Source organism: Emys orbicularis, chromosome 15, assembly GCF_028017835.1.
Source record: "Emys orbicularis isolate rEmyOrb1 chromosome 15, rEmyOrb1.hap1, whole genome shotgun sequence".
NCBI classification, from domain to species: Eukaryota; Metazoa; Chordata; order Testudines; family Emydidae; genus Emys; species Emys orbicularis.
In genome coordinates, this window is record NC_088697.1 from 17,606,365 (window position 1) to 17,633,018 (window position 26,654).

The following is a 26,654-nucleotide window of genomic DNA, read 5'->3' on the forward strand; positions in this document are numbered from 1 at the left end:
TGGGGCAGCAGCAGTTTGGGTGTGGGAGGGCGCTCAGGGCTGGGGCAGGGGGTTAGCGTGCTGGGTGGCGCTTACCTTGTGGGGGGGGGGGGGCGGCTCCCTGGCTCCCATTGGTATGTCCCTGCAGCTCCTAGGCGGAGGGGCCAGGGGTCTCTTTGCACTACCCATGACCACAGGCACCGCCCCCACAGCTCCCATGGGCTGTGTTCCTGACCAATGGGAGCTGCGGAGCGGGCCCTTGTGGTGGTTAGCAGTGGGCGGAGCCCCCTGGCTGTCCCTCCCCCTGGGATTTGCAGGGACATACCGGTCATAGCCAGGCAGGGAGCCTGCCAGTCCCACCAACCCTCCCTTCCAGCACCAGCGGGGGTCCTGGACCACCCCCACAGAGCACCCCCAGCTCAAGTTTTAGTTAGGGATATATAGTAAAAGTCATGCACGGGGCATGGGTTATGAATTTTGGTTTACTGCCCGTGACCTGTCCATGACTTTTACTAAAAATACCCGTGACTAAAACGTAGCCTTAAATAGAAGTACACACTGATGGAAATTGAAAGAGGGCAGAGCTGTCCTATGTACACGGTATTGCACACCAACCAGCTAAGCCCCCTGTGTGGACAAGGTCTCAGTCAAGGACCCTGGACAGAGGAGTGCTGAGTTGGCATCAGGGCTGGGCTGGGGGAGTGTAACGATGCTGGTTCTGGCGGGACCCAACTGAGAGTGCCAATTCAGGACAAATTGCTTAAAACAGGGCACTTACGGCCCAAGGCTGGGGTTTTTCTACCTCTAAGGCAAACCAAACCAGCCAGCCCGAGAGGACTTTGGTTTTGCCCCACTGGCTAGCCACAAATCACACAAGCAATTCCCTTAGACACTCCAGTTTCCCAGTATCACCACCAGTGCCACTCGTTATGGGGACAAATGGTTATGAAAACCAATGCCCTAATAAAAGAAAAAGGATTCTCCCAATCCCAAAGGACCAAACCCCAGACCTAGGTCAATATACAAATCAGATCTTACCCACAAATCATGCTGTTGCCAATCCTTTAGAATCTAAAAACTAAAGGTTTATTCATAAAAGGAAAAAGATAGAGATGAGAGCTAAATTGGTTAAATGGAATCAATTACACACAGTAATGGCAAAGTTCTCGGTTCAGGCTTGTAGCAGTGATGGAATAAACTGCAGGTTCAAATTAAGTCTCTGGAGTACATCCACTGCTGGATGGGTCATCAGTCCTTTGTGTAGAGCTTCCGTTTGTATCAAAGTCCCTCCAGAGGTAAGAAGCAGGATTGAAAACAAGATGGAGATGAGGCATCAGCCTTTTATAGTCTTTTCCAGGTGTAAGAACACCGCTTTTGTTCTTACTATGGAAAATTACAGCAAAATGGAGTCTGGAGTCACATGGGCAAGTCCCTGCATACTTTGCTGAGTTACAAGGCGTATCTGCCTTCTCTCAATGGGTCAACTGTATAGCTGATGGTCCTTAATAGGCCACCAAGCAGGCTAGGCAGAGCTGACACCAACTTGTCTGGGGTCACCCAGAAGCATAGCAGAAGTTTGAAATACAGACAGTACAGAGCCAATATTCATAACTTCAACTACAAAAATGATACACGTATACAGATAGCATAACCATAACCAGCAAACTATAACCTTGTCTTAGACACCCTATTTGACCCCCTTTATACAAGATTTGGTGCCACTACAGGACTTTGGTTGCAACAATGATCTATACGGTTCCAGTTCATGTCAATAACGTTACAGGGAGCCAAAGGCCTGAGGTGGAGGGGATACAGGTCACCCCTCCCTTCACCATCAGAGTCAGAGGGGTCCTTGGAGGAGCGGGTGACAGAAGTGGCTTCAGGACTCTGGATTCTGTGTCAGTTGCTGGGAAGAGCCAGCAGATGGATTTCCTGCCAATGATGCCGCTGACTATTGCTGAGAGGGGGAAGCATGGTGCAAGAACGTGCTTGTCACTATAACCCCTGCCCCATCTTACATGGCAAAATGAACCACTGACTGCAAAGCTCTGCCCGCTGAGTCCAGTCTGTGCAGCTTGTGCAAAGACAGGAAGACAGGCCCCGCTCCTGGTATTGAATCCACACTTGCAAACCTTTGTGCCTGTATGGAGTAGGACTGAAATCAGTGGAGTGTGCCTGTGTGACTCCAAGTGCAGGATCAGGCCCCAAAGGAGACCACCTGGGAAGGAGCAGCCTAGGGAGATGAGCGGGGTCATGCTGCACTCCTCACCATTGCTGGTGAAATAAAGAAAAATGCACTGTGGGTGGGAGAGGAAACCTGCCTGTAGCTGGAGCTCCCATATTCCTTGATTCCACAGCCTGGAACTTGCCACAGAATCTACCATTTCATATTTTTTAAAAGTACACTTTTAATCCTCGTGTGGCTATAGAGTAACTAGAGTGATTGAATGTAATCAGTGCTGGAGTCTGAGGCAGCCTGAAAGGATAGCTGAGAGAGGTATGTGGACATACCAGTTCAGCTCATTAGGGAGACAAGGTGGGGGAGGTAACATCTTTTATTGGACCAACTTCTGTTGGTGAGAGAGACACGCTTTAGAACTACACAGAGCTCTGCTTCAGGGTGGAACAGATTATTTAGCATAAGTAGTTAGCACATATTGTAAGGGATCATTCAACGCAGAATGGCCTGTCAATACCCCTGCAGTCAAGACCAACTGTTCCACCTTGCAGTTTGGAGTACCTGTCCCAGCCCTGAAGAAGAGCTCTGTGGAGTTTGAAAACTTGTCTCTCACCAACAGAAGTGGGTTCAGTAAAATATATGACCTCATCTACCTTGTCTTTCTAATATCCTGGGACCAACATGGCTACAACTACACTGCATGCAGTTGAGATCACTGAATTGTAACTTCTGGATCAAGGCATGTTTCTGCTTTGGCTGCAGCTGAAGGAGTTGCATAGATGCAGAATGTGTAACGTCTCCACTAGGGATCAGGGACTTGATCTGCTTTTTCATGCTAAAGTTGTGGTGTTTATGAGATAGGCAGATCCCTGTGTGCTGGGTAGGTCATTGTTAAGGGGAAGCTGTGCCAGACTCTGAAGTGCTCGTAGGGCCTGCGCGGAGGCATTGCAGAAGCACGGAGCTTTGTTCTGGCTGGCTCTGTTTAGCTGTTTCCCCTTCTCTGTGCTGTTAAGTTTACTCAGGGTGGTTGTGTTTTTTTTTAATTTAGAGTAAAACTTGCCAGACTGAGAACACAGCTCCAAGCAGCGGGCCTGCAAATGAGGTGGGAATGCAAGGCTGGTGTGAAAAGAGCTGCTCACACCTTGGAGCTACGTACACTATGTGTCAGTCTCTAAGGAGAAATCACATGCACAGCAACTCCGGGTGGGATGGGCAAAGGTTGGAGCCCTTTGTGTAAGCCTCCCCCTCAGGAACATAGGCCTGGAACGGACCTCCTGGCTCAAGTCCAGCCCCGTCACATAGTTCTCTTCCTAAATGTACCAAGCTCCATCTTAAAACTAGCTAGTTTTAAGCTTGTTTGCCCAGGGTGAAAGTCATCTTGTTACCCCCTGCCTCCAGAGTGCTCCTGTATAACACAGGCACTGGTAATGAAACAAACGAAGGGTTAGTTAAGGAAGGACAGAGATTCCACTAGAAACAAGAGTGGGTGATGGGAACAAATGGCTACACTACAAAACAAAATCCTAAAATGTGAATTAGGCCGGAGGCTTATTCACAGTTCCCTTTCCTAGCTTAAAACGGAGGTTTTGCCCCAAAGTTCAGTCTGTTGTAGAGCTGGCTGGCTTCACGCGAACCAGGATCCAATCTTCCATGAAACACCCCTTCACAAGGTGATCTCTCAGTTCCCTAGCGCATCCTCGCAGCCCTTCTTTGCACCTGTTCCAGGTCGGATTCCTCTTTCTTGAACACGGGTGACCAGACCTGTGCATGCTATTCCAGCTGAGGTCCCACTGCCTGGTACAATGGCAGCAGGCTCAAGAACCCTTGAGCTGCCAGCGCCTGAAGGCTACTGACTATTGACTCTGATCCTACACTGAGATCTCACAAGGGGTTCGTGGCAGGACCAGGGCCTAGACCAGCTATTTTGGTGAGTGAAATGCTCTTCTCCAGATAGGGACAGGGAGAGGCTTGACCGTTTGGGACGGCAAAAGGATAGGGGCAGCTGATGTGGGTGAAAGAGAAGGGACAGTTGTGGTGAGGGGAGGGGAGTTAATGTTTCACACACACCCTGTAAGTAACAAAGTACAGGCCTGCCCGCCCCAGCCCCTCAGCTCACCTGCTGTGCCCCCCCACCCCCTGGCTTTGCATTCTGTGGGGCAGGCTTTCCCTAGAAGAGCCGCTATCAGCCAGGATGGGGGAGCCAAGCCCCTGAGCCAGTGTGGCTGGGGGCGAGGGGGTTACCTCCCAGCCAGCATCCTGCAGCAGCAGGTACATTATTGGGGCCAGGGGTGCTTTGGGCTGAGCAGGGAGTCGGTGAGCCAGGCCCTGCACCCACACTGAGACCCCCTGCCCTGAAGAGCCCCCCCCCCCCCCAGGAAGTGGGGAGGGGGGGATGGAAAGTTGTTCTCTGCATTTTGCAGCTGGACCTACTGAGGTTGGGAGCCAGGGACTAGCCCAGAGTCATACAGAGGAATAGAGCCCGGCTCGATCTGAGTCCTAGCCCGGGGCTTCCTCTTAGATAGGGGGCGGGCGGGGGGGTGGCAGCCACCAGCCCCACGGGGCAAAACCAGCCCAGGAGATTATCGAGCAGGCTCCGGCTCCCGGATGCTGCTGGCTGGGCAGTGCCAGAGCGGGGACCCCCTCCAGCGCCGGGATCAGCGCTTTCCCCCCCTCCCCGTAGATTCTCCCGGGACACAGGACCAACCACTCCCGCGCCGGGGGAGCCGCCCCTCCCACCTGATCGGCTTGCTCCGCCCCCACCCCTCCCCCCACCTGCTGGAGCCGCCCCACCTGGGCAACGGGCCCCTCCCCCGACTCCTCCTCCTCCTCCCGCCCGGGGCTGCGCTCCGGCACCTGCTCCGCTCGGCTCTGCTGCGGGATGAGCGCGGCGCGGCAGCCGCCTGTGTTGGGAACCGGCGGGATGGAGCCGCTGCCGCTGGCCCTGGGGCTGGCCGCGCTGCTGGGTGAGTGAGCCGGGCCGGGCACGGGGGCGCAGCGGGGAGAGCCCGGGGTGTGGAGCCCGCGCGCGGCTGGGAGCCCGGACTCTGTCCCGGGGCAGGGACCGGAGCAGTCCCGGGCGGCGGAGGGGGAGAGGAGCAGGTGCGAGGCGTGGCTCAGCCCCTGGCCCCCAGATCGGGGGGCTCCGCGCCTCCGGGGGTGTCTCGGTGCAGCGCCCGGCGCTTCTGCCCCCCGGCACGGGCTGGCTCCGGGCGCCGCCCCGCTCCGTGCTGGGGTCACCGCTCCCCACCAGGAGCCCCGCAATCCGCCCGGGCAGAACCGACCCATCTCACAAGTTTCCAGTCCCTGGCCGTGAGCGCAGCCTCTCCTCCGGGGCAGCTGGGGGCGCTTCCCCAGGCTGCGAGCCAGCCGCGGAGGGACCCGGGCACCCTGGGCAGGTCCGCCTGGCCCTGCTGCTGTGGGGAGAGGGGCTTGTGCCTGGAGGAGCCATCCCTGGACACGGCAGCTCTGGGCCAGCCTGGGCGCCCTCTAGTCTCATGGCTCTGAGCGGGGCCAGCCCCAGGCTCTTCACCCTAAGAGCAAAAACCCGGGAGGGCGCCAGTGGTGGGATAATGGATCCCCAGGGACAGCGCCGCCCTGCCCCTAGGCTGTCCGTGTGGGTGGGTTGTGCCTTGAAACGGGACAGTGGGTGTCCTCGGCGTTTTAAACATCTGGTCTAAAGGTAGCTGTGGATGTTCTCCTTGCCTGGGCAAGAGGACCCAAAATACAGGGGGTAAGGGAAGGGTTGGGTAGCCAAGCTGCTTCCTTACTGAGCATAACTTATGTGCACGGCATAGCCTGTCTTTACCACCCACCGCCCTGGTAAGGGTTAAACACTCTACCCATGTGCACTGCACACAAGAAGTACAGTGACTTTTGACCCCTACCTGGGTCAAATTGAGCCGAGCTTTTATCAAACGCTCCAAAGTGTTTCTCTGCCCAGGCTGTCGAGTTCAGCTTTCTACTCCCAGCTGGGTGTCAAACTTTTTTATTGAAGTCTCCCGTTGTTTGTAATGCGGTGAGTGTGCACCGTCCCTGTTTGTTCTCTGAACTGGATTTGCTCGAACTTTCCAAACACCTTTATGGAAAGAGACCAAGCCCCAGAAATATCAGCCAGAAAGGAGAATGTTTTGGAAAGTTACAAGCAACTGAAAACAGGGTTTGAATGAGATCCCTTAGGGAACCTTAACTGTAGTAGTCCTAGAGACCCTCCCTGAATGATAGATTGATTCCAAGCACTGTTCGGATCTGGTCTGACCTCCTGCATTACCCAGGCCACAGAAGTTCACCCAGGGATTCCTGCATCAAGTCCTGTCTGATTTAGTGGGGGGTTCGGTGTGCTCTGTACCTGGTGTATTTCTAAGGTCCAGTCATGGAGTTATCGAAATGCTTTTCTGTGAAAAGGACTCTGGGTTTGACTGCCAAAGCAGCCTAGGTCCCAAATCAATCTGCTTAGGCTGCTGTCACAAACAAGCGTGTTAGATTTGGAAGAACGAGCTGCATTCTAGGCTCGGACTACGCTAGAAAATTGCATTGGTTTAACCACGTCAGTCAGGGGTATGAAAAAGCCACCCCCCTGCATGGCATAGTGAAGCTGTCCTAAGTCCCTGTGTGGACAGTGCTACATTGCCGGACAAGGGATTATGTATGGTGACAGGAGACCCCCGCCCATCGGCATAGGAAGCGCATTGGCATAGGAACCGTACACTGAAGCGCTGCAGCACCGCGGCTGTGCTGCTGTCGTGTTTTAGGCATAGACAAGCCCCTAGTCTGCCCGGGGAGCCCACAGCAGATTTGCTGTGAGTGCTCCTGGATATATCTTATTGCTGGGGATGACAGGCAGACAGAGGCCATGTCTGCACTACAAATGTATGTCGACCTAAGTCACGTCAGCATACAGCTGCTGCAGTTATTACATCGCTGGTGCATGTACACACTAGACTCCTGGTGTCGGTGGGGCACGTCCTCACCAGGAGCGTTTGCATCAATGCAGAGTGCAGTGCGCTTTACTGACATCAATGTGAGCTGGTCAGGCATGAGGCTCTCATCTTTAAGACACAAGGCTGTTCAGGAACCTGCAAGGAGGGACATTCTTTCCTGGTCGGTGAATTACCTTTGGGAATGTTGAAATGCTAATAGTGATCATGGGAGAGCCAGCCTATCCCTGGCTCCCCTGGTTCATGAAGCCGTACACCGGCCACTTCGACAACACCAAGGAACAATTCAACTACAGGCCCAGCAGGTGCAGAATGACAGTCAAATGTGCCTTTGAGTGTTTGATGGGTTGCTGCCCATGGGCGGTAGGTATCATAGGCAGGGGGAGGCTGTGCCTCCCCAGACAGCCTAGCGTGGCCAAGCCCATGCTCCGCCCCCAGGCCAGGCCCCCTCCTGTGGTTCCCAGTTCCCTGGCTGGCCCAGGCTCGCTGGGGCTGGCTGGCCCAGGCTGGCTGGGGCTGGATGGCCTGCCTCTTGATCCCGCAGGGACTTAAGGCAGCTGGTGCTGGGGCCACGCCGCTCAGAGCACTGGCGCTGGGGACGGCCTGGGTGCCCGGAGCACTGGGGCTGGGGGCGCTGCAGCCACACTGCCCAGCCTCCCAGAGCACCGGGGCTGGGGGCGCAACTGCCCAGCGCTCCTGGGCTGGCCGCCCAGCGCACCAAAGCTGAGCACTACTGCCCGGCTGCTGGGGTCACGGTGGGGGTGCTCTGGGCTACTGAGGGGGAGAGGGGCAAAAGGGAAGGGTGGGCAGAACAGGAGGGGCAGGGGGCTAGCCTCCCCCAACAGCTGGGTCACTGACCGCCCATGTTGCTGGTGTTGTTTACTTACAAGCTTGGACTTCAGTGAGGAAAAATATCCCAATGGTTATAGGTGTCTGCTGTGTTCTGCATAATATCTGTGAAGCTAGGGGGGAAACATTTCCCCTGGGGTGGAGGTGGAGTGGCTGTCTGCTGAATGTGAACAGCCAGATACAAGGGCTATTAGAAGAGCTCAACATGAAGCTATATGGCTCAGGGAGGCTTTGAAAGAACATTTTAATAGTGTGCCAGAGTAGTGTGTGTTGCTGTAGTGGGCTCTACCTGGCCCTGCTCATTTGCAGCCTGGTATGAATCTTGTAGTGAGTGCTGCATATGTAGGACTATAACATTGTCAATGCACCTATTAATAATGTCTGTGGATGATGTTATGGGTTCTGTGACAAAGTGAAGTAACAGGAAATTGGTGAGTGTCAGACCTGCTCAGCATCAGACTGCACATGTTGTGAACTAATAAAGGTTAATTTTGTTCCAAAAATATAATTTTATTCTGTAACATGAACCAGGAAATTTTAAAAAATTACAAATCTTAATCAATGAAGGGAACAGAACTTTTGAAGGGGAAAGAACACTCATTCCCATTTCAGGTACACACAAACCAACCGTGGCTTTCACAGGTCAGTGTATGTGACGCTGTGAATGTCTTTAATGTCTCCCAAGGTGGAGTGGCAACGGTAGTGCACTGACCCCTGCTGCCACCTGGAATGTTGGGGGCAGAGGGTATAGGGAGGTCCCGATATTGAATTCTCAGTGGGCTGCAGATGGGGGCGAGCATGGGATTGTTGAACCTGCAAGTCTGCCAGAGTCCACAGCATCTGTTTGCTGTCTGAGAAGCGCAAGCACCTCCTGCTGCACATTCCTTCCACTCCATCCTTCTCCAGGCTGTCTGCAGTGGTGATCCTCCAGGCCCTGTGCTCCTTCTCTGATGCAGCATTGGCTTGCAGGATCTCCTGGATCATGTCCTCCAGAGTCCTTTTCCTCCTCCTCTTTCAGCACCACATCGTTTGTTGGCCTCCCTGGCCACCTGGTACGCCTGCTGCAGCTTCTTGGGTTTCATGCAGTGCTGCTACGGGCCCCTGTTGTAGCCCTTCTCCTGCCTCCGCCAAGCAATCTGCTCATAGATGTCCATGTTTCTGTGGCTGGGTCAGAGCTGTACTTGCACAGCCTCTTCTCCCCACAGGCCCAGGAGATCCAATATCTTCCGTCTGCTCCAGGCAGGAGCGTGTCTGCAGCGTGTAGCCCGCATGGTCAGCTGGGCAGTTACACTCAACAATGGAGAAGTGCTAGGTGCTCACCAAGATAAGGAATTTCAAAAATTCACAGAGCTTTAATGGGGAGGGCAGTGGAGTTCACAACAGTGACCAGAGTGGTCACTGCGGGGCATTGTGGGACAGCTTGTTGGAGGCCAGTAACAGTCAATGTAAGTAACAAAGTGTCTACGCTATCACGGTGTCGACCGAACTACATTGACCGTGACTCTCCGCTGCTCTGGGCGGTAATGTTATTAAGTCAGCGTAGCAGGGCACTTACGTCTGTGGGAGCCAAATGTAAGTGTAGACACGTGCACAGCTAGGTTGACTTAAACTGCCTTGTGTCCTAACCATATAGTGTAGACCAGGCCACTCAGAGACCAGGTGGAGGTTGCAGTGATTGATGCCATTTCTGCTGTGCCACTTTTTACTGTGCGTTGTTTTTTACCATTGTGGTTCCCACAACCCTCCCTTACCTGGACTGTTGTCTTGTCTTGTCTTGGTTTGGCTTGATCTAATTTAGATGGAAATCTGCTGGATGTAGCGTGTGGTTAATCTGTTTGTAGGGCACCGTGTAAGTGTGTATGGGCCTTTATAAATGATTTGTGATGATATAGCTTATAGAGTCAGTGACAGCGCTAATCCCATTAAAAATGCTACCCTACGGATTCCCAGCCTTGAATTGCTGAAATCACTGAGAGCCGGGAAAGGAAATTCATTTTTAGTAACTGAAAAGCATTGACGCTAATTGTGAAATAACTGCGCACACATCTGGGATGATCACAGCATTGGCAATCTTATTCCATGTGGGCTCGCTGGGGAAACGTGTCCCGCAAGTCTGTCACTTTCCTTCATTTGGCACGATTGGTGAAATCTGTGCGTGTCCTGGAATGGGTTTTCTATCTCGTTAGTGTAAAGAGGTGAGTTCTCAGGCAGCCCTACCTCCTGCTGGCTTCTTTCCTTCACCCCTTGCCCTCGACACCAGGCCTGTTCCACTAGCTCTCTAGTGTTGTAGGGGCTGGGAGGCAGGCTATTTCCTGGACCCAGGCTGATGATTGGTTGTCATAATCTTTCCAGTAATGGTCTGGACCATTGCAATCATATGACTGTAAAACAGGATCCAGCCTTCTGATTCTGGGGCAGGTATGCAGTGCAACCCTCCCATGAGGTTTAACGCCATGTGACTGGCCTGTGGTAACTGATGCTGGGCTACCCTACTTTAGCTATAGCAGGAAGGACCTTTCTGAGCCTCTCTGGCGCTGGAGGGGGTGCTCTGCTCTCCAGAAGGGACTGAACTGCCCCCAACCGCCTGGCTAGATGCATTGTTGCAACACAGAAGAATTGAGCAAGAGAATCAGGAAACTCCTCCTGAGAGCCAGCTGCACCAGGCTGTGGAGTCTCCCCTCCCGCAAAGGAAGTGGCAGTAGCTTAGGACGTTAAAAAGACACTGCTGTAAGGAACACGCCTGCACTGGGCCCTGGGGAATGGGAGTGACTGTCTATTTCCAGCTCGAATTTCCATGATCCTGTTGTAACGCTCTGAGGCCCGGCCAGAGCCATCGCACAAAGAGAGTGTAAAGTTCCATAGTTACAAAGTTTAACCCGGGGTGTGTGGGTGTGTGTGTGTGTGTGTGTGTGTGACAAAGCAGACTCCATAGCCAGAGCCCTCTGTGGGTTGGGGGTCTAAAATTCCAATGAGTCTTCTCCCTGGCGAAGTCTGATCCGAACTTTCTAGCAAAGGGGCAAGACACGCACGAGATGTTTGGAGTTGTTTCTGGACCCGCCCTGCAGCTAGCACTGCACTAGGGACAGAAGCTGGCAGGTGTATCATCAATGTCATGGGTTTTCAGCTTCAAATACAAGTCTCTCTAAATGACTCTAAAAAGCACTTTTCAGTCATCTCTAATGTACACGCCGTCAGATCCCAGGGACACCCAGGCCCTCTCCAGAGGCTGCTGTTTCTTCCAAGAGCCCCTCTCTCTTCATGGTCTTGTTTGCAAATTGAAGTCAATTACCTGGAAACCAGATTGACACTGGTTGTAGCACCCGCAAGGCCTGGGATGGGGGCTAGGCAGTGCATTATATCTGCAGTGTATCTGTGCTTAACTGGAGCCTAAATTCCACCCCAATGTAAAAATATTGCATTAAACCAGCATCTTGTGCAATGAATGCCTAGCACAAAGTCATTCCCCACTCCACCCCCAGCCCTGCCTGGGGCGCTAGGTGCCATAGCAACAAGGGACAGACCATCACCAGCATTCCCGTAGGCTTGCGAATGCTGATTCAAAAGCCTGATCTATAGAAATATTTTCATTTTTCTTTTAAATTCCCTGGAATGGAAAAAGATTGTGAATTCATCCATCTGCAAAGGTGGAGGGACCAACACCAAAATGGAGTAAGGGAAACCGGCGTCTCTTCTGAAGCTGGCATGCCTGAGAGTCTAGATTACAGATGAAATAGTCTCCGTACTTCACCAATTTTCTTGTTATGGAAATACAAGGAGAACTCAACAACAGAATTAAACTTTGTGTCAAACTAATTGTCTCTTTCTTCCGTTCGGCGCAGCAAGAGTTAATGCAAGTCAGCCAACTTCTATCTAGAGTAGAGAAGTCACATTTTTCATGAATTTTACTCTCTTGAGTATAAAGCGCCTTCTGCCCCAGGGTCGTGAGAAATGCAGTGGGGGACTTTCTCAACATGCACTGCTCCTAAGGCCAGCTCCTCATATCTCTTCATTTATAAATAGTCACTGCCCACAAACAGCCTAACTTTCTACGCCCCTGAGTCAGGGAAGGGAGGTTCCTGTTAGTACATGTTCCTTTTCTTAAAGGCTAATATTGGGGTCCGTTCCAGCAAAACATTACTTCGGCCTCCCTCAAAGTCCCTTTTTGGGGGGATTTTTCCCCACTTCGGTCTCCTGTGATGCTTGCTCCTGAGCTCTGTGTGTGTGCCAGCAAGGGTCCATCATGCTAATACCAGTGCTTCTAGGAGAGTGCTTGTCTCTTGGTTTAATTTCTGTCTCGGTTTCACATCGCGTAATCATCTTACTCCTATAGAGCGAGGTCATCAAAAGAAATCCGTCTTCATCCTTTAATTCCCAAATGTTTAATAGCTTATAGGGTGGAAATCTGATTGGGGGAGTACAGTCCGGAATTAGGAAGCACTGCAGAATGTCAGAAGTCTCATTTCTGTGACCTTTCCAGTTTTATGGGGGGAGGTTTTTGTCGGACCTTGAAATATTCCGACTGGTCTCAGGACCCGAAATCCAAAGCATGATGTCCCAGTTTAAATCTTGGAGGAGGCTTGCTCCTACCGTTCAGCCAGATGGGGTCAGAGCTGGTTTGTTAACTAATCCTAGTTTCGCTTGCAACTAAATGATACGCCTAGTGTGATACGTTACATAATCCGCACACACGCATCGGTGCAGTTTATCTTCTGGATACTGGGAACTAACCCGGCCAAACGCTGAAGGGTATTGATCGCTGTTGCACTGGCCACTCAAACCCGGACCCTGTAAAGCAGGAGTCAATATTGTCAGGCTGTAATGAAACGAATGCTCCTGGCTTTTATTTCATTCTGCTTAACTTGGTAGCTCGTGCACTGTGTCTTTGAGGCTGTTTCTGGCTCTGCAGAGGTGGAGCACTTTGCCCTGGGCTCCTGAGATCCTCCATATTTATTGGAGCATCATCGGCAGCGTGTGATGCCAGGGGCCATAGCCGCAGCCTGACGCTATGCTGCGTTGTGGGTTCACACGTTCTTCTCTCTTGTCATTTTCAAATCTGCCTGCCTGCCCTGGCATGCAAATGCCCATTTCCATTGGCTGGTGGCATCTGCCCTCTGTGCCCTCCCAAGTCTGGTGTCAGTGCCAAGGTGCTGATGCCCTGGAGCTGCCGTGTCAGTACCTAGAGCATGTGCCTTTCCTCTGGGTATGTCGCGGCTTGTGCAAGACAGGTGTCCTCAGTGCTGAGGGCCTGGCCGCCGTCTGCTGAGGGAGGGAGGGAGTGACGCTCTTGTCTGAAATGCCAGGGGCTCTGTTTGACTTCCCCCGCATGCTCACCCCAGGCCAGCTGCAAACTCTGCCGCACACCCAGACCCTGAGCGGCGTTTGCCCTGCAATGGCACCTCATGCCCCTGGCGGCTGCTGTGGCACTGAGGGCAGGGAGGGGGACTCCTCCATTCTCAGCACTTGCCCAGGCAGCCCGGCGCTGGCAGGGATGGGAGAGGGGGGAGGCTGCTCCCTAGAGCCCCTGCTCCCTGCTTGACCCTAGAGGGCCTCACAGGTAGGGTGACCAGACAACAAATGTGAAAAATCGGGACGGGGGTGGGGGGTAATAGGAGACTATATAAGAAAAACATCCAAAAATCGGGACTGTCCCTATAAAATTGGGACATCTGGTCACCCTACTCACAGGCCATGCTGCGCCTGGATGAGTTTGTGTTTGTGCACTGGGACTAGGTGCTCTGTCCTACTGAACCATGTGGGGCCCTGGAAACCTACTTTGTCAGTGTATGTGGTTATCAGCTGATCTCTGTGGATACTACCCCAGGGCACCAGGAATGCAGGAGGCTGAGGTTGTTGGGGACCTGGCGGTGAGAAGTCTAACCGTAGAGAGTTCAGTCTTAATTCTAGCTTCTCCTGTGGCATTTAGTGCAGCCTCTCCTCTTGTGTCCTAGAGCAATGGCCGTAGCTTCTCTCTGTGCTGTGTGACAGAACTGGCCCTGGCCCCAAGACATTGAGGATAATGCATGTGTGACAGCTGCCACCTTGGGGACTGAACCAGGGACCTCCAGAGCTGGAAGAATGAGCCTCTCCAGCTTTATTTAAAGAGCCAAGCTCTGTAGCTGCAGCACTCGCATCCTGTGTGGATTGGGATTGGGGGGGGGGGACACACAACACCCGCTGACCAACAAGGTACCATGCACCACCCAGGGGCTGACAGATGCCCGGAGTTCTCGTCATGTCTGTAATTCTGAAAATAAACCCAGCAGAGAGAGATTGAACAGAATCTAGTCAGTGTTAACGGCTGTAAAAACTCTGGAATCCAGTCTAATCCCAGCAAAGCAAACGCACACTGCGGGCAGGGGAGGCCCCTGGGGTGAGTGCCTGGGAAGGAAGGAGACCAAGCTGTGCATCGTTTGTATAGACCTGAATTTTCCAAAGTGTTCAGTGATTTGGGGGCTCCAACTTGAAACCCCTGAAAGGGGCCTGGTGTGCAGAGCATGGGTGCTCAGCACTTCTGGAAAATCAAGTCTCATCAAGGTGTAAAATTGGGCTCCCAGAAGCTCTGGTCACTTGAAAACTTGGGCCATTTGCCTCTTGTGCATAGAGTCAAGTAATATAGCGGTGGGGATTCTGCATACAGTTCAGGCCGCGGATGCCCCGTATTGCCACGCACTAATATTGGGTAAATCTGTATCTGTGTGTTCTGTTATTTTGGTTGGATTAGTCCTGGCTGAGTCCAGCAGGGATTGGAGTTGGCCATCCAAGATGGTACCAGCCCTGCAGCTGGTCTGAGAGATGGATCTCACCAGGGCTTTGCCTGCAGGCAGCCCCCTGCTGCGGCCCTAGGGCTCCCGCTCCACAGGCATTTCTGCTGCAGAGTGCATTGGTGACACTGCCTCTACTGACCTTGCTGCCCCTCCTGGGGGTACCCTGGTCTGGCTGGTTCCAGGCCCTCCAAGGGAGGGCAAAAAGGTCTTGCATGCAGGAGCCCTGCTCAGGCAGCTTGGAGGCCAGGGGCCCGAAGAACCGTGGCTGGGAAGGAAGGGTTTGAGGCAAGGCGGAGTGGGATGGGGATTTCTCCTCCCCCTGGCTGTAGGGGAATCTGAACTGGGCACTGCAGGTGGAGTTGGTGCCTGGTAAAAAGTATCTGGGGCTCCCAGCAACAGTAGCTGAGTGGGGGGGAAAAGGTGCCGCAGCTGGGAATCTCCCGTCCTCCACAGGCAGATCTGTCTCCCTGTCCGGCCCCCCTTCCCTCTGAGGGAGAGGAGGAGACACCCTGCAGAGAGAAATGGGCAGAGCCTTGGTATTAGGAGCTCCTGAGCACTTGTGAAAATCTGGTGGGACTCTCTGGGCCTCATCTGTGCAACGGGGGTGATGGCTCTTCCCCCTCCCCACCTCGACCGGGTCTGTTTAGAGTGCAAGTGCCCAGCCCGGTGCCCTGGCGGGGTCTCCGTGTGCTGCTGTAGGGCCCAATAGTACAATGAAAGGGGCACGTGCTGAATCCATGAAGGAAACAGGGCTAGATGGGCATCAGCCTCGCTTTAGAAACCATCGTGTCCGATCTCTGTGCTGTCTGCTCGAGGTGCAGAGAAGGTACCTGTCTGCTGTCTGTCTGTCCAGCCTTCACTGAAGGTTTCCCACGGGCCATGCAGATGCTTAACTTCCCTGGGTAGGCAAACCCTACAAATCAATTCAGACTGAGGTAGTGTGTCCATTTAAAGCAGAATTCCGTGTGGACACTCTCATTCCAGAAGGAGAGCATCCACACAGGGACGTCATCGGGAATAACTCCCCCGGCAACAAGCCCCACCCCTCTGGGTCTGGAGTACAAATCGCACCGGGCATGCCTGGTGTTCTGACTACCTTGAGTTCACTGGAGTCAGCAGTCCAAAGTGTGTTCTGCTGCGCCTCGGACATAATTCGCGCTGTGAACTTTTTAAAGCTGTATTGGTTTATATGGGCATAAGCAAATTGTGATGGTTGAAGGGTCTGTCATAGCTGGTAGCTGTGAGCCCACAGCTGGATCAGGGTCACCTTCCCTTTTGGGGGAGACAGGAGTGTCTGGCCCAGAGGGGAGCCCAGAGAGGGAAGCCCAGACGGAAGGTGAGGGGGGGGGCTGGAGAGTCCGCCCATCTTTTGTAGGGAGGATCTTTCCCAGGAGGAGGGTGAAAAGGCTGCATTTAAAATGCCAGGCCCCTGTCCTGTGGATCAGGTTTTAAGGGAAAACTGGGGGTCAGATCTCCTGGGGGGGGGGGGTCCTCCAGCTGACCTGTTGGAAACAGAAAGTGGGGTGTCCAAAGGGGTCCAAAGCACTCCATTGAAAGATGTTCCTGCTACGCTTGTAAGGGATAAAACTGTCTCTTCAAGGTAGGAGGAAGAAAAACTTTACCTTATTGTACAAGTGTGTGGGGTCCAGCCCAGAGAAGTTCCAGAGGGAGGGGCAGAGGGCAGGCATGGTTGCAGTACACCCTTTCCTGGCCAAAGACTCAAACACATGCCTGAATTAGAAGCCTTCCCAAAGAGGCATAAGAGTCTGCACCAGAGGGCACAGAGAACTGGGAAAATGCAATAGACACTAAACAAACCAAATCGAGTGAACAAAGCCTGCCCACCGTAGATTTGCTGTTAACCGTGTCTCTTTTGCTAATTAATCTATGGGATAAAATAAAGGCGTTAATGCTCGTGGTAAACCCTTTAAAGATGTGGGACATACCTGATTTGTGGAAGAAATTGTTGTACATGCTAGGGATGGTGACAAGACAGTCCCACAAGCATGTTACTTTTCAGCCTTTACCTGTAAACAGACTGGAAGCTTGGCACAGCAGCAAAAGCATAACAGGCCCATGCTGCTGTGTAGAAGGGGAAACTGAGGCACACCGCCTCATGGCATTGATGGCTAAATGCCAAGACACCTCCACTTTAACAGATATTACTATCTGCATTCTGTTAGCAATACTACACCCCAACCTGTTTTCAGGCACCCGGGGACCAGGAACCCCAAGACTTGCTAGAACACTTATGAATGATACCATATGGTTTAAAGGTACTGAATGGGAGTATGACCAAAGACAAACAGGGGTTTTACATGCACTGCCTCCTCCATGGACAGTGTCCAAGTCTCTGGCAGTAAGTTCAGCCACCCATAAGGCTTTATGGAAATATGCTTATGAATTATAATTATATATATATATATATATATATATATATATATATAAAACATAACTAGAATGTGTTTTATGCTACATATGCCATGTAATATATCTCTGTAAAGGTTATGATCTACTGAATCTACTAATCCTATTTGTATGCATGTATCATTTTTGTATTCGAAGTTATGAATATTGGCTGCATGCTTGTTTGATTCTAAGTAGGCTGTAGTGAAGCAGTTGGCCAGCTTCCTGAGAAAAGACTATTCTCAGTAAGTGCCCCATCAAGAAACTCTTAAGCCACCAATGAACTTGGAGACACCAATCCACATCTGGGCTTTCCCAGGAATGTGGCTTGCCTGATAAGGAACTCAGTCATGCATGGACATGTGACTTGCCCAGGTGACTCCAAACCTCCATTTTGTAGCTGGACTTTGCATAGGAGAGAGGAGGGGGTCTCTACCCACAAGAGAGAGTCGATTTAAGCCCAGGGGAGACCCCTCCATTTTGTCTTCAGCTGGCTAAAGAGAGGGCCTCTCCACCCCCAAAGATACCTGAAAGAAACTGGAACAAAGGACAGTGACTGCAAGAGGTGTGAGTGATTGCTGGGCTAAAGGGAGATTAGTCTGTAAGAGGAAGCATTCTGGAACTGGTGAGGATTTTATCTGTATTCAGGTTTCAGAGTAGCAGCCGTGTTAGTCTGTATCCGCAAAAATAACAGGAGTACTTGTGGCACCTTAGAGACTAACAAATTTATTAGAGCATAAGCTTTCGTGGGCTACAACCCACTTCTTCGGATGCATCCGAAGAAGTGGGTTGTAGCCCACAAAAGCTTATGCTCTAATAAATTTGTTAGACTCTATATGCATCCGAAGAAGTGGGTTGTAGCCCACGAAAGCTTATGCTCTAATAAATTTGTTAGTCTCTAAGGTGCCACAAGTACTCCTGTTATTTTTATCTGTATTCAGTTTCTTACTGTATTAGACATAGGCTTGCGTGTTTTATTTTATTTTGTTTGGTAATTCACTTTGTTCTGTCTGTTACTACTTGGAACTACATAAATCCTACTTTCTGTATTTAATAAAATCACTTTTTACTTATTAATTAACTCAGAGTATATGTTAATACCTGGGTGGGCAAACAGCTGTGCATATCTCTCTATCAGTGTTGTAGAGGGCGAACAATTTGAATTTACCTTGTATAAGCTTTATACAGGGTAAAACAGATTTATTTGGGTTTAGACCCCATTGGGAGTTGGGCATCTGAGTGTTAAAGACAGGAACACTTCTGTAAGCTGCTTTCAGTCAAGTCTGCAGCTTTGGGGCAAGTAATTCAGACTCTGGGTCTGTGTTGGAGCGGATGGGCGTGTCTGGCTCAGCAAGACAGGGTGCTGGGGTCCCAGGCTGGCCGGGAAAGCAGGGGCAGAAGTAGTCTTGGCACATCAGTTGGCAGCTCCCAAGGGGGTTTCTGTGAGCTAACCCGTCACACCAATAACCCCTGCAAAGAGCTGCCGGAGGTCCCCCATCACTAGCCCCAAGGGTTCAGGCATTGAGTAAGCTCCTCAAAATCACAAGGCTTCAGAAATAACCCTTGAGCGCTGCTTGTCTCTGTGTTGAAGCCTTTAGGGTCATTCACACTTTAAACTTTTCTCTGCAACCATGATATTCCTTAATCAAACAGGAAAGCCAAGAGTCTCCCCTAATCCCCTGACTCCAGAAGCTGGGGCTCCAAGGAAAAGACCAGATGTGGCGAGGCTCCTGATGAAATGGGGAGAGTTGCTGGTGCTGTGGGGTGCTGCGGCTGCTGCTGCCCTGCTGGTTTGGCTGTGTCTGCAATGACCCCTGTTGCTGACACTGTGAAACTCTGACCCCTTCCCAGCAGGGACAGTGCCAGGAAGAGGACTTTAAACCAGCAGATGGGCTGGGATGTGAGCAAGGTCAGTGACTCGTCTGGGACATACAACTCCCGGATGTGAATCAACCCTGGGTTCTCACCAGGCCCCCAGCCCTCAGCAGAGAGTGCAGCTAGGGGCTGTGCTGGCAGAGTCCAAGCCTGGACAGTCAGCTCTGCTACTCCACTTACAGCCATGGTCAGGCACAGGGAAGGGGAGAGTCAATTGTCGTCCCCTCTCCTGGGAAAGAGTAACGCAGTCCTCTGCCCCTCTGCAGAGAGAGAACCAAAAGGGTTATCTAGCCTAACCCCCTGCCAAGATGCAGGATTTGTTGTGTCTAAAAAGCAAGCCCCTGGATGGAGTAAGCCTATCTTTCCAAGCCCCCTCTGAACCCTCAGCCGTGAGGGGCAGGGCTGATGGCAGGAGCGAGGTTACCTGTGGGAGGTATTTCGCAGAAAGGAGAGGTTGGCTAGAAGGGAGTGGGGATCTCCAGAACGAAGGGGGCGGAATAGTACAGCTAGTATCCAGGGCTATTCCTCCTGCCCTGAGAGGTTTAATAATGCTTCATCATATTTAAATAGCCAGATGTGCATCCTCGTTAGTGACTGGGTCTATTTCTACCAGTGCCTCGTCAGTACAGTGCGAGGCCTGTGTTACTGGGGCCTTTGTATATCACTAAGCTCATTCAGACTGTAAAGTCTTTGGAGCAGAGATCATCTCGCTGTTGTTTGTACAGCCCCTAGCACAATGGGGCGCTGTGTTCTGTCAGGGCTTCTACCCACTACTGTGATACATTACCCTGGAGCTGGGCACACTACGTGTTATCTACTGTCGTATGCAAAATTGTAGGAGAACTAGCATGTGAGCTGTACTGTGTGCGCCTGCTCACAAGGGGTGGAATTAAAGCTGAATACTGGTAAGAGCTGGATGAAACCTTGTTAGGGTGCGTGAACGAGACCATTGGTAAGGGGCCACACCTAAAACTCACCTTCAAAGCCTGCCCAGAAACTAGCACCGGGTGAGCGGAGAGTTGGGCTGGGTATTGTGCACCCAGGAGCACGGCTGGCTTTAAGCCGATTCGGCCGATTCCCCGGAATGGGGCCCCGCGCCTAAGAGGGCCCCGCAACGTCCGGGGCTGCCGGCGGAGCGGGGGGGGGGGGGAAAAAAAGCCGCGTCCTGCTTCTCCTCCCCCCTCCCTCCAGCGCTTGCGCCGCCATACAGCTGATCAGCGCAAGCCTGGGAGGGAGGGGTGAGGAGGAGGAATGCGGCATGCTTGGGGAAGACGCGGGGCCAGGGCGGGGATTTGGGGAGGGATCCAATGGGGCAGTGAGGGGGCGGGGCCAGGGCGGGGATTTGGGGAGGGAGCCAATGGGGCAGGGAGGGGGCGGGGGCGGGGGGGGGGGCGCGTGAGACAATGCGCGTCCCGGCGTGAGGCCCCGCACCTGCTAAAGCCGGCCTTGCCCAGGAGAACAGAGGAAAGAGAACTGACAAGAATAACACCGAGAGGGAGAGGCAAGAAAGCCAAGCAGGAGCCTGGGAGCACGGTGCAGCCCTGGAACAAGCTAGAGAGCTCTTGGCTCTGGTGTTGGCTCAAGAGCCTTGGGGCTGGAGCTAAGAAACGGGTCCTCTTGTTCCTGGTTCCTTCTGTATTCGGAGACGCAGGACTTTGTACGTTCCTTGTAAATAAACAAGCTTGCGTCAAAGAAAATACCAGACTCTATCAGATTCTCCTACCAATGGGAACATTCAGGGCCCTGAACTTCCATTAGCCGCTTGGGTCACAAAAGGGCCAACAATTGGAATATTTAATACTGCGTTTCCTGGCTTTTGAGTGGCTGACGTTCCGTTCAAGTCTCTCTCGGCCTGGATTTAATAAGATTTTTTTCCAGCGTATCAGAGACAGGAGTGGAGGTGAGGGATTCTTCGCAGCTGTGGCGGGCGGCTGGAGCTCTGAGAGGAGCGTGAGATCAGTCCTTGGCTACCAAGGCTTCAGTTGGTTTTTTGTTAGATGTGCAAACCCTGGTGGGGGAGCGTGAGCGGCAGCATGGGAGTTCTTTGCTTGTCGCTGCCTCCTACCCTGTGCCGGTCTGCAAACGTGACACTGTAGCCAGTAGAGCGAGTCTCTAGGATTCCCTCCTGGCTCCTTGGCCAGAGGGACTGCCACCACCACCACAGACCTGTGGAATTGGTGGGGCTGCAAAGCATTTCTTAACCTACATCCATGGAACACCCTGTGCCCTCAGTGAAGCTGGGGGGAGCTGGGCTCAGCAGAGTGGGGCTGCAGTCCTGGGAACTGCTCTGCCCCCCAAATTCCTCTTCCACTCAAGCATAGTGGGAAGCCCACCAGAAAGATAAGGAGGGTGAGATGGGGAGGAGAGGCGGGCTGGGGGAATGGAGGGAACTCAGGAGAGTTGGGGCACATGAGGCATGGGAGCAGAGAAGGCTGTGACTGTTGTGAGGGGACCCAGGGCCTGGTCTCTCTCCGGGTAGCAAGTGGTTTTTGCGTTGCTTTTTGAGCAGATAGGTCTTGGAACTAGGCCTGCTCTTTCTGAAGTCTTTGGCAAAACTCCTGTTGCCTTTGCTCGGAGCAAGGTTGGCCCCTAGAAGTCCATGGGGAAGGAAAAAATCCTGCTCTGCCCTTGTGTGGCCATCTCCAGCATGCAAAGCTACTCCTGAACACCAGCGTTCTGCTCGGATAGCATTGGGAACCCGCCGTGCACAGGTGCGAACGACAGGAGGGGATGGCAACCTTCTGGTTCTGGAGCTGCGAAATCCCACACTGGGCATTGTTCCTGGCTTTTCTGTGAAACCAGGACAGCTAAAAACTTACACTTCGTTGAAAACAAAAACCAAGAGTCTTTCATCATCCCCTGACTCCAGGAGCTGGGGCTTGGGGAAAACCTTGGCTGTTGTGAGACATGGCACCACTGAAAGGCAAGGGAGAATCTCTTGACAAGTAGCTCGCATTTTGGGACTGTCCCTCTTTGAAATAGAGAGCGAGAACAATCTTCAGCAGCTGATCTGGCCCCTTTAACACAGAGGCAGTTTGGGGACTTGCAGGCTGCTTCCTCTTGTGAAGGATAAAGTGTCCATATGGTCACAAGGAAAAACACAGTGAGATCAGGGTGGTCAATTGAGGCTAATGCGAGGCTAATGTCATCTTACTGTGTCAGGCGAGAGGCAGTGTCCGGGCAGCACCTGTTCCTGCTTTCAGGGAGAGCTGTTTCCCCAACGTTCCTATGGAGCCCAGCAAGGTGCCCGCAGTAGCTGCGGTTGAGGTATCCGGCTGGTTAGCTCTGCAATCCTCCCTGGATTTATTCTGGATGCTGGAATGAGGTTTTAGAGACTCTAATATCCTTAACGACAGAACCTCTGTTAAAACCCCAGTGCTCAGAAAGGCACAACACACAGCTGGAGAACGGCATGTGACCTGCTTGGCAGCTGCCTCCTCAGAAGAAATCATTAATCCTGTGTACCTGCTTCCCTCCACCAAAGTAATGAGACATGCTGGGGTCAGAGGGCAGGGGACGGTGGGGCTGAGGGGCATGTGCATTTGGGCCCCTCTGTGTAAATCAGTAATTCAGGGGGTAACTGTTGTTTAAAGAGAAAGCGTTTTCCATCTGGCAGATGGGGCTGAGGCAGGAGATTCCCTTATCTGGCCAGGTGCTTAGAGCCCATACATCTGGATAAAGCCGTGCTGCTCTTGAGCACATCAGCGCAAAGACCACGCAGGTGGTGAGCGAATTAGCTCTGCCGCCAGCGGCTGCTGCTGCTTATATTTGCCCACTAAATCTGCGTCTGACTGGGGCTGTTCACAGCAGCAGGGTGGGGCAGGTTTCCGATGGGTTTGATGGTTGTTTTGTACCGTCCGCCTTCCTGCGTCAGTCCTAGAGCCCTCTGAGCCGGAAGGGGCCCCGGTGGCTCAGCAGTTCCTGCCCTCTCCCCTGGAGTTGTGGCAGGGGTGAGTTTTCATTCTCCCTCAACCAGGCGAGTTCGGCTGGGTGATTTGCAGCCCCCGGGATGTGCTGTGCCCCCTCCCCAACGCTCAGCAGTGAGCAGTTGGATCAGACCCCGGGAACGGAAATCCTATGGGACAGGGCAAAGCTCTGGTCGGAAAATGCTCTGGGCAAGCCAGGGGGTACTCCATGTATGTCCCCTTGCAAATCAGGCCTTCTGCATCTCAGCCCAACCTTCACCAGCGAACAGCCTGTTCCTGCAAGCGCTGCAGGCCAGCCCGGCTGCCTGGGGACCTGGCTCTGGGTCTCACCACCTGTTGTCGTGTCCTGTGTCAATGCACCAGCAACGCCAAAGCTCCATGGCTGAAGGGCCAGGGCTCAGCTTTTCTCAGATGCATCAAACTCTTTCCTGGGCTCCCCCATCTAGCGAGCCCCCCCCCCCCCCGCCTGGGGAGGGGGTGATAACTCCAGAGCAGCGATGTGGGGACATGCTCTGGGTCAGAAGTCTTGGAGCAATCGCTGTGTGCAGGCTCTTGCCATCATGTCACTAGTACTTCAGCATCCCCAACCTTGCTGAGAAACAAGCAGGTGATTCTGGCTCTTTGGGGGAGGGAGGCTGCCTTTCCCCAGCCCTACACACCGGCGTCCTCCCAGAAGAGCAATGGGACACACTCCAGTGTCCTGCCAAGTGTAGGATTGCTCTCTGAGCTTGGCTTTCCAGAGCTTTGGCTGTTGTTTAATGTCGAGCAGTGAAGGGTCATTGATTCCCTGCTGGGTTTCCCAGAGCTGCCCCGATACCTACCCTACATTGTCCTGTATTTCATTTCATCCCTGGATACCTTGTTCTATCACACACGATTCCTCTCCCCCTGAGGCGTACGGGATTACTGTCAGGAGTCTGGAGGTGAGCTGCGGGCAGCCCACTCTTGATGTGGGAATCAGGAGGGCAATTTACCAAGGAACGTCCGGCGACTGAGACACGAGACTCCTTAGTCAGATGTGACGTTACTGAAATAGCCCAGCATCGCAAGTTACCAGCAGAGGCACAGTGGTGATTGCTACACAGGGCTAAAGTCTTTCTGGAAATACCCTCTGTGATTTCCATTGGCTGTAGGGTGTGATTCACCCTTACTGGGCGGGCTTGCTCCTGGTCACCATCTATAAGAATGTGGCTATTTACACTGACGGCAGGACGGACTATGGAGGTGTGGATTGTAGAGCGCGCCAGCGTGTTGCAATCTAACCGCCCCGCGTGATGCGGACTAAAAGGGCCCCACTTGGCGTGAAGCTGAAAGAGGTGGCATTAACGCAGTCCTAGGTACCTTTCGGTTTGTGCCAGCAGCATCCACGCGGGGCAGCTCGAATGCCACATTTTGGTGCGCTCTGTAATTGACACCCCGTTGTCGTGCTGTGGCGTCGTATAGACTGGCCCTGTGTTCATGTGAAACAATTTCGTCACAAGGTCTTAATTAAAAGATCAAAAACAAAAGTGGGGACTCTGATGGAAGGAGGAATAATACGTCTCTTATTGGAAGGGCGACAGGCAGGTGCCGGGGGATGGAGTGGGTGGCAGTCTGGACGCTGTGTGTTCGCTTAACCTTACTTTGTTCTTGTGTGCAGCTTTGTTGTACTGCTTTAAAGTAAACACAGATTTTGTTGTTTTAAGCCACCATGCTTCTGATCAGGAGCCTCGAGTGGGAGGAGATCGGGCGTGTCCTGCCTTCCTCTGGAATCCCCAACAGGACAGAGTCCTGCTTCTGTCCTAGGACGAGTTCCGCTGTCAGATCAGTGATCCAAAGGGCACGCCACTGTTACAGGCCACCTGCTGAGCACGGTCCAGCCCTTCCCTGCTCCCTCTTCACTTGCTGTTCACACCCTGCACACCAGCCACTGTTTGCAGTCTCCCCCCGCCCCCCATCTGTCTGCTCAACCCAGGTGCCGGGATTCAGGTTTAAATCCCACCACTCCCCTTACTCCTTTTGCTGAATTCCAGCCAACTTGCCCAGGCTTTCCTGCTACTGAGGACCTCCCCCAGGTTTCCGCACTGACCGTGGCCATCCCAGAGTGGTGTGCCCAGAGAGACTCCCCCTGTTTGCCTCTGCATATGCAGCCCAGAATCTCACTGACCCTTTTCCCTGCTGTGTTACATTCCAAGCTCATACCAACTTGCTGCCTGTTGCTCATACCACCTTGCTGTCTGCTGCTGCCCCTAAGCCTCTTCCAGTTTTGTTGTTAACTTCTCCCTTCCCCTGAATATCTGTCTTGGCTGATTTTCTCTTCCAATGTGTTAGCTAGATTGACTCCATCTGGAATTTCTCTGGTGCCTCCCCAAGTTTCTACCCTGTCTAGGTCCCTTGGTGTTCTTTCTGTCCCTCACTGGCACCCAACACCTCCCAGTGGAGCATTGTGTGTGGACTTCATTATTAGGCGCTCTCCTCCGTGCTCTTCCAGACTCTGAATAAACATGTTAAAAATATAGAGCTGGACGTTGCCAAGTGACCCCATTCATCACATTATTATTTAATAACAATTCTAATACCTAGCTCTTCTATAGCACTTTTTATAAGCAGATCTCCAAGTGCTCAACAATTCTTTATTGCCTTGTATTGCGGTAATGCCCTGGAGAGCCAGGCACAGCTCAGGCACTAGGCGCTGTACAAACAGAACGAAAAGCTGCTCCCTGCCCCAGCGAGCTCACAGCCCAATAGCATTAGTGAGCTTTCCTTCCACCTTGTCTCACTAAGGGCTGTCCTGACAGGACTTGTACTGCAACCACAAGGCAGGTGTTTTGTAGAGGCTGGGGGAGAGGTTTGAGAATCGGACGGTACAGCCTCTTCCTCGTAACGCTTAATTATTTTCAATAGGTATTGAAATGTCTATTGATAATTGTGACCCTGTGTTTTGGGGGTGTGATGGGGTGTCCACCCCACACAAGGCCTAAGGGGTTAAGGGATCCAGGTGGGCCAATTAACCGCCTAGGCTGCACCTGGAGGAGGAGCAATGAGGACTAATTAAAGATGTGGCTCAGCTGCAGAGGGATAGGAGGGGCCTGTCGAAAGCCCAGTAGCAAAGAGCAGAAGGGGGCTGCAGAGAGAGAGGCTGCAGGCACACTCAGGGTGAGCGAAGACAAGGTGGGAGGTAGCCCAGGGATACAGCAGTAAGGGTCAGGACTGTGTAGAGCGTGATTGCTTGTTGTAGGGTCCCTGGGCTGGAAAAGGTCTGGGTTTCCCTTCCAGCCACTGCACTGCGATGCCATTAAGGGGCAGGGCAAGGAAAAACTGCCTGGGACAGTGGGTCCTGAGAGACTTTGACACCCCGGAAGGAGAGGACTACAGTGACCAGGCCAGAGGGCCAAGCCACGAAGCGGGAGCAGTTGAGTCCCGAGAGAGCGAGACTCAGAGTGACCGAGAGCAGCTGCAGGAAGGGGTGTCGGCCTGGCGGAGCTAATCCCCAAACCTGGCCAGAAGGAGGCGCTCCAGCGGTGAGTAGAGCACCCTGTGACGGGGGCGTAAATCAGAGGCTGAACGTAACTAGCCTCGGCAGAGTAGGGCATGTTTGCTAAGGCTCCCGGAAACTGGACTGGAAGCAGCCAAGTTCTAAACACGTGGTCTGGGCATGTGCAGTAGAAAATTCTACAGTTCCGACTGCACAGTTATCCTCAAACACTCGTACAGATTTCCTGGCTCTTCAAGGCAGACTTATAGGGAGACAAGCTCTCTGCCT

The 26,654-nt window shown here is 52.7% G+C and overlaps 1 protein-coding gene across 1 annotated transcript in view; it reads left to right on the top strand.

Moving 5' to 3' along the window:
* The first annotated feature begins 5,023 nt into the window (after positions 1–5,023).
* ESAM (endothelial cell adhesion molecule) overlaps positions 5,024–26,654 on the top strand; it is an 89,321-nt gene continuing 67,690 nt past the window's right edge. Inside the window, exon 1 of the mRNA XM_065417004.1 lies at positions 5,024–5,121. Coding sequence (XP_065273076.1) covers positions 5,037–5,121 — 85 coding nt within the window. The 5' untranslated portion in view covers positions 5,024–5,036. The remainder of the gene's footprint in view (positions 5,122–26,654) is intronic.